The sequence below is a fragment of the Dipodomys ordii genome, unplaced genomic scaffold, assembly GCF_000151885.1.
Source record: "Dipodomys ordii isolate 6190 unplaced genomic scaffold, Dord_2.0 Scaffold18, whole genome shotgun sequence".
In the NCBI taxonomy this organism is placed as follows: Eukaryota; Metazoa; Chordata; class Mammalia; order Rodentia; family Heteromyidae; genus Dipodomys; species Dipodomys ordii.
In genome coordinates this window covers 257,532-265,270 of record NW_012267234.1, presented here as the reverse complement: position 1 = coordinate 265,270, position 7,739 = coordinate 257,532, and the positions used below count along the sequence as shown (strand labels likewise).

The 7,739-nt window shown below is 54.5% G+C and overlaps 1 protein-coding gene across 1 annotated transcript in view; it reads right to left on the bottom strand.

Annotated features, from left to right (window-relative positions):
- Positions 1 to 1,410: 1,410 nt before the first annotated feature.
- The window catches only part of Mmp15 (matrix metallopeptidase 15 (membrane-inserted)), an 11,858-nt gene continuing 5,529 nt past the window's right edge, over positions 1,411 to 7,739 (bottom strand). The window contains exons 2-8 of the mRNA XM_013012641.1: positions 7,502 to 7,733; positions 7,034 to 7,195; positions 6,200 to 6,453; positions 5,713 to 5,851; positions 3,930 to 4,080; positions 3,680 to 3,795; positions 1,411 to 2,172 (exon numbers count right to left, since the gene is read on the bottom strand). Of these exons, the coding sequence (XP_012868095.1) occupies positions 1,724 to 2,172; positions 3,680 to 3,795; positions 3,930 to 4,080; positions 5,713 to 5,851; positions 6,200 to 6,453; positions 7,034 to 7,195; positions 7,502 to 7,733 (1,503 nt within the window). The 3' untranslated portion in view covers positions 1,411 to 1,723. The remainder of the gene's footprint in view (positions 2,173 to 3,679; positions 3,796 to 3,929; positions 4,081 to 5,712; positions 5,852 to 6,199; positions 6,454 to 7,033; positions 7,196 to 7,501; positions 7,734 to 7,739) is intronic.

The following is a 7,739-nucleotide window of genomic DNA, read 5'->3' as shown; positions in this document are numbered from 1 at the left end:
ACATGCTGGTCGGCTGGGGCCAGCACCACACAGCATGTGTCCAGCACCCTCTGTTCATCCCCACAGCTGGCCACCCCCTAAGGCCACTGTACTACCACAGGACTGGGCTAAACCCAGGTGTCAGAGGCTTTGAAGCACCAAGCTGCACAAATGAGAGAAAAGGCTGGAAGGAAATGCTCAGCTGGGGGAGTTGTGGCCACAGTTTTCTGTTTCCTTTTAATGCTTTCATTCTCTCTCTCTCTCTTTGGTGGTACCAGGATTGAACTTGGGGCCTCACACCTTAATTCTTTTACTTGGAGATTAGTGAAATGTAAAGGAGGGGAAAAAAAGATGCGGAAGGGACAGGGGCCCTAGTGAATTTATAATCATATTCAAAAATAGAACAAAAACACCGTAAACCCAGTTACTAGCCAGATGGAGACTGGGAGGATCATGGATTCAGGACAGCCTGAGTAGAAAGGTAGCGTGACCATCTAAAAAACAAGCCAGGTATGTTGGGTCACACCTGTAATATCAGCTACAGGGAGGTACAGGTAGGATACCATATAAGGCCAGCACAGGCCTTATAGAGAGGGTTTCAAACCCTCTCTGTAAAACAACTGAAAAAGCAAGAAGAGCTTGGGGTGTGGATCAGGTGGTAGAGAGCTTGCCTAGCAAGTGGAAAGCCCTGAATTCAAATCCCAGTAGTGTACAAACAAACCATTGAATCAAGAACTAGTGGCTCGTCATGCCTGTAATCCTAGCTACTCAGGAGTCTGAGATCTGAGGAGTATGGTTCAAAGCTAGGCTGGGAAGGAAAGTCTGTGAGATCCGTATCTCCAATAAACTACAAAATAAAAATAAAGAATCCAAAAGTGGAGCTGTGGCTCCAATGATAGAGTACTAGTCTTGAGCAAGAAAAAGCACCCAGGCCTTGAGTTCAAGCTTCAGGATGGAGACACACACACACACACACACACACACACACACACACACACACACACACACACACACACACACACACACACACACACACTCCTGTGGAATGTGGCTTGGTCTCTGGGCATGAGGGAGGCAGGACTCAGCTTTCCACCCTTGCTGAGATCCCTTCTACCAGAGGGCCTGGGAAGACCTGGACAAAGCTCTTCTAAGGGTCTGAACCTTTTGCTCTAGGGAAGTGCTTCAAATAGTTTCCCGAGGAGCAGAGGCGCTCCTCCAGGATGGGACAGAGCCTCACCCCTCAGAGGCCAGTGAATACTGCTGTGGCTCTGGTGTCCCTGGGTAACAGGCTCTTCCTAAGGCAGATCCAAAAGTATGGGGGCCCTATTTGGGCCCCTTCAAGACACACACAGGCATCTAGGATAGCCCTGTGGCTCAGGGTGAGGAGCAGCCAGGGCAGGAAGACGCTGCACAGCCCTGGGTGGGCTTCTGTCCTCTGTCCTCTGTTTCTCTGGCTGTGTCCGTGCCACGGGTACTTCCCTGTGTACTACAGACAGAAGTACATCGAGAGAACTCTAAGCAGCAACCTTCCCCACGTCAGGAAAGCAGAAACACACACTCAGTTAAGGTGCCACAAAGAAAGGAGATACCTGGGCATAAATAAACAAGGAGGGTAGGACTGACAGAGGACTGTGTGGCTGGGAGATGGCCAGCCCTGAGCACCAGGTGGGAAGGAGGAGCGATGGGCAGGGGGCGGAGCCAGTCAGGCCCAGGGGGTGGAGTCAGTCAGGCCCAGGGGGTGGAGTCATACCCACTCCTGCAGGGAGCGCTTGCAGTAGAGCAGCACGCGGGGCGCACCTTTGCGCTGCAACTGTACCAGTGCGAAGGCCAAGCCCAGCACGCACAGCAGCAGCAGCAGAGGTACCAGCACCATGACCACATTCACCGTCCGAGCCACCTCCTCCATCTGCACCACCACTCGAGTACCCCCCTCCTTGTCCTTGTCCCTGTCTCTGTCCTCACCAGCCCCACCGCCCACAGTGCCATCTGTGCTGTCACCATCCACCCCAGGCTGTGCATCTCCGTCGGGGTTGAAAGGTGGACGTGCCACATCGGGCCATCGGGGTCCAGTGTCCACGTGTTCCTGGCAGCCCATGAAATCTCTCAGGATGGACTTGGGGTAGCCGGGTTCCATCCTCAGGCGCTCGTTGTCAAATTTCCAGTATTTGGTGCCCTTGTAGAAGTAGGTGTAGGCTGTGGGGACAAACAGGCCCAAGTGGCTTCAGGTCTGGCCCAGCCCACCAGCCAGAGACCCTCCCCAACTAGGTCCAACAGAAAGGGCCCCAGCTTTAAGGACCCTCCTTGGGACTGAGGCTGTTTGTAGCCTAGTGATAGATGGCTTGCTTAATGTATACAACCCTGGGTTCCAGCATCAAAACTAAAATGAAACAAAAAGGTGGGCATGGTGGTCCAAGCCTGTAATCCTAGTTACTTGGGAGATAGAGGCTAGAGGATCAGGAATTTGAGGTCGGCCTGCAAAAGTTAGCAAGATCCTATCTCAAAAATGAAAGGGAGCTGGGTGCTGGTGGCTCATGCCTGTAATCCTAGCTACTCAGGAGGCTGAGATCTGAGAATCACGGTTCAAAGCCAGCCCGGGCAGGAAAGTCTATGAGATTCTTATCTCCAATAAACCACCAGAAAACTGGAAGTGGTGCTGTGTCTCAAGTGGCAGAGTGCTAGCCTTGAGCTGAAGAGCTGAGGGTCAGTGCCCGCACCCAGAGTTCAAGCCCCATGACCGACATTAAAAAAAAGGGGGGTTAGGGCTATGGCTCAAGTTATAGAACACTTGCCAAACAAGGAGCCCTGGGTTCAATCTCCAGCATTGCAAAACCCACAAAAACACACCCCCTTTCTACTTGTTTCTCTGAGCAGTTTGAAATCTGCCTCTTTGCAACTTACAGAAGAGGTCTAGATCCAGGGTGACAGGGCACAGAAGGGACCTGCAGCTGCTGGTTTAAGGCTGCCATCAGGTAGCCCTGCTGCCTGGCCTGGGATTAGCTTCTTCTCACAGAGCAGGAGTCATGCTGGCTGTGCAGCCTGGAGCCCACGTGGACCTGGGGTGCAACTTGACACTACCTTGGCCTGGCTCTCTGTCCTTGGGCATCTGGCCTGCATCCCACTGACACTGAGAAGGGCCAGGTTCAAAACAAGGGGTGAACTCTGTGCCCTGCTGAGCATGAGACCAGAGCAGCTGCACACTGACTTGCCCACACACGGAAGCCTATGACTAGCGGGGCACTGGCAAAGCAGGCTCTCCCCGGAGTCTACCCAACCAGAATCAAGACCTGGGGCGAATGGTTTTCTTAACTGCCCTAGGCATCCTGACGGAGAAATAAAAGAGCCATGGCTCTCTGTAGCTCAATTATAATGACAGAGACCAGGCTTCTATTCCGGGCTAACAGGAGATGCCCAGAGAGAGGGCCCAGTCCATCACACATTGAGCCATGCCCACCTCCCAGACACTGGGACGCAGAGCTGCTGTGCTGTGTGGGCAGCAGGGCATTCTGAGCATCTAGCTATGCATGTGAGTCACCCTGAGCTGGCATTTCCCCCCCCCCACCCCCAACCCCTGAGCCCTTTGCTCACGTTCTCTGTAATAATGCAGGGAGGGCCAGAATGGCCTGACAGGCCTGGGTGTCCCAGGCATACCCAGACAAGAACTGTCTCCCATATGTCTGTGAAAGAGAGGCTGGCCTGGTACCTGCATCACTGCTCAGGAAGGCTCCTTTTGGGGAGATGGGGACTCCCTGCCAGACGCTGATGGGCTTGGGGTAGCCAGGGTCTCCATGCTGCGTCTCCTCATTGAAGCGCCAGTACCTGTGACCAGAAGCACCAGGCTGTGGACTTACAAGTCCCTCTTGGCTGGGCCCATCCCCCTCAGGCAGCAGGCTCTGGCTAGGTAGGCCAGAGGGTGGTACCTCCTATCATTAGAGAAGGGGAGCTCTGCTAACCTGTCCTCCTGGAAGAAAAACGTGTGGCCCGTGGGCTCCCACCAGATGGCTGTGTCGATGCGGTCGTACGGGATGCCCAGGCCATAGCTGGTCAATGGCTGGGGGTAGCCAGGCTCCAGGTTCGCTTCTCGGAAGAGCCAATAGCGGTCACCTGCAGGAGGAATCAGAGAGGAAGGGCCGAGGTTGAGGGTGTACATGGTGAGGGCCGGGCACAGGAAATGCTCTTCTGGGCCCAAAGACCATTCATGTAAAAACTTGCAACTGGGTGCTACTCAGGAGGCTGAGGATCGTGATTCAATGTCAACCCGAGCAGAAAAGCCTGTGACACTCTTATCTCCAATAAACTACTCAGAAAAAGCCAGAAGTGGCACTGTGGCTCAAGGGGTAGAGAGCTGGTCTTGAGCAAAAGAAGCTCAGGGATAGTGCCCGGGCCCAGAGTTCAAGCCCTAGGATCAGCAAAACAAACCAAAAAACTTGCCCATCTCAATACACACATGTACACAGCATGTTTGACCTTCATACACTCAGGACAATATAACATAACACAGCTCACCTATGTCTACACAGAAGGTGCTAAACTAATGTCTGACACTCCTACCAACAGGCTTCACATGGGGTCTCTTCCTGACCTCAGAGGTTCAGAGGAATCAACCTATCTTTCTTTCCTTCCCTCCCTTCCTCCTTTCCTCCCTCCCCCCCTCTCTGTGTGTGTCTCTTTCTCCTCTCAGGTACTAGGGCCTACCTTTTTTTTCAAGGCTGGTGCTTTACCACCTGAACCACAACTCCACTTGCAGCTTTTTGCTAGTTAATTTTAGATAAGAGTCTATACAGGGCTGGGAAGGTGGCTCAGTGGTAGAGCGCTTGTCTTGCATGCATGAGGCCCTGGGTACGATTCCTCAGCACCACAAAAGCAAAAACAAAAAAGCCAGAAGTGGCTCTGTGACTCAAGTGGTAGAGCGCTAGCCTTGAGCTGTGAAGAGCTGAGGGACAGTGCCCAGGCCTAGAGTTCAGGCCCCACGACCGGACCCCCCCCAAAAAAAAGAGTCTATACAGACTTTCTCACCTGGGCTGACTTTGAACCTTGATCCTCACATCTCAGCGTCCTCAGTAATTAGGATTATACATGTGAGCCCTTCCCATGCCTGACACAACCTGCTTTTAGTGTGAACTGAATCCTGTCTTCAGGGAACTCTGCCTGAAGGCTCAAGCTAGCAGGGGCTGGAGACCATGGATCCATTGAGGGGGCTTCTCCTCAATGTTCTGCTATACTATAAAATTCCTGCCCAGTGGGCTTAAAGACCTGGTTAGGAGGACCAGGCTACTCTTAAAAGAACCCATTCTTTTTTATTGACTTGTCTTATTTGGGGGGGGGGTCTTAAGACATAGTTTCACTGGATAGCCCAAGCTAGCCTCAAAGTCTCCATCCTCCAGCTTCAGTCTCCTCAGTACTAGGATTACAGATGTGAGCAATCAGGCCCAGGCAGGAACCCATTCTTAGGAAGGAAGAGGGAGGAGGAAGGGAAATGAGGCTAAGCCTCTGTGCTCAAGATGATACACTGTTACTCATTACATGGCCTCTGGATTCCAGGGCCAGAGGTCAACCAACTCCCAGGCTTGTATCTCTCCACCCTCACCTGGCTGCCAGGCTCTCAGCGTCCCCGTCTCTTCCTCCTAGAGTGAGCCCACAGTGTGGACACAGGACCACACATAAACTATAGCCCTTTACCTTTCTCTTCTCTAACTCCAAAGATCAGGGCTTGAAGGCTACCTAGCCTCAGCTTACCTTTGAAAAAGACAAAACGCCCATCCTGGCGTTCGTAGGCTGCACTGATGTCACCGGGCAAACCACGCCAGAAATGGCCAATGGGCATAGGATAGTTGTCCAGGACACGGTTGTGCCGGACTCGCCAGAACCAGCGTCCCTGGTGTGGGGGGAGATGGATGTTGGTGGGCAGTATCTACAAGCTGCCTTGGTTGGGGGACCTCCACCCCCATAGAAGGCAGGGATGGAGAGGGGAGGGTTACTAAGGCACCACACAGTGTAAGGAGAGCCGGGGCAGTCCTGGGGAAACCCTCTGGGCTAGAAGAAGGCACTTGGACTTGCTACATGACCTTTCCAACTGGAAAGGGTCTGATGGCCCACAGGGGCTGCTGAGGGGTGGCAGGCAGTGCCCAGGCAGCCAGGCAGGCAAAGGCCTGGGTGGGCTGAGCAGGAGCAGTCCTGCTCTAAGCCAGGGACTGAGGGAGGCAGCTGGAGGCTGGGGCCACACCTTGAACACGAACATCTCTCCTCGAAGCATGGCCACTGTGTCAAAGTTCCCATCACAGATGTTGGGGCCGTACTGGTCTGGTCGCTCTGTGGCTCGGGGCTGGACAGGGGGGCCTGGCTTGGGGGGCCGGTCTGGCTTCCCTCCTGGAGGTGGTGGCTGTGGGGGTCGAGGGGGCCTCTGATCTGGCCGGCCTGGCTGTCGGGGTGTCACAGTGGGAAGAGGCCGGGTGGGATGTGGTTGACCATCTGGGGTGCCTGCAGAAAGAGGTGTGGCGGAGCAAGAAATGAGAGCAGCCCAACCCCAGAAACCAGACCAAATGCAATGTTCTCCTACTCAGAGTCTGCGGCCCCAGGGCCCCTGGACCATCTGGCACACACAAAGGTAAAGGTCCTGTCTGTTCACAGCAGCCCCTCGCTCACCCAATATCATCCTGAGGGGGTCCTGACACCTCCTTTGTGCAATCCCCTCATCAATCTTCCCACTGGACCCCAGTCTCTGCTTTCCCTAAGGGAGCTCAGGGTTAGTGCAGAGCCCAAGCCTTGACCCTCAGAACTGGGCCTCGAGGAAGTGTAGCGGGAAAGATGGCACCTGGTACGGCAGGACCCCTATGGTCTAGAAGGAACATGGCAAAGGCTGAAGAAAAAAAGCCCTGTCACCTGTGTCATCTGCCCATGTGGCTCTGAGTGAGGCCCAGGCGTAGCATCGCCAGCCCTGGGTTTGACACCATCCGTTACTGAGGGGCCCAGGCAAGTGGTCATCTACAGAAGGGGGCAGCAGCACAGCCTGTCTTGTAGGGCTGGGAGGTGAGATCGGCGGGGAACAAAGGCCTCTTACCATAGAGCTGCTGGATGCCTCTCAGGTCATCCTCAGGCAGCTGGAAGTTGTCTGTGTCCATCCACTGGTAGAATGGTGCCATGATGGCACTGGGGTTGCTTGAGTGCTCCAGCCCCAGTGCATGGCCCAGCTCATGCACCGCCACCAAGAAGAGGCTGTTTCCTGTGATGGGGCAGGCAGTATAGTCACTCTGGGTTGGTCCAGGATCTGGCCACCCACTCTGGATGGAGGCTGACACAAGATCCTGCCCTTGCTTCTGAGACATGGGTTCAACTAACCCTTATTTTCCCACCTGGCTTAGACTGAGGCCAAGTTCAGGGCTCCAGAGACCTGAACAGGGGGACATGCTCCCCTCCTGAACCAGTAACTGCTGAGCCCGCTAGCAGGGACTGAGCCTACTTGCAGGGGCTGGGCCCTGCTCCAGCGTTGCCTACCTGCCCTGCCCCTACCCTAGCCAGCTGTCCTTACCATGCAGGTCAGTGCTGGAGTAAGTCCAGGGTTCATCTGCGTCAAAATGGGTGTCCCCACCTAGGCCAGGGCCGGGGAAATAGGCATGGGCCAGAAAGCCACCTGTGCCATCAAATGGTGAGCTGTCACCGTGGAAGCCAGAGGCAAAGAGTACCATGATGTCAGCCTCCTTCTGCCTCCGTAGCTGGATGTCATCGTAGGGCACCTCTTCGAAGGCCAGGGGGGTGGCCTGCTCCCA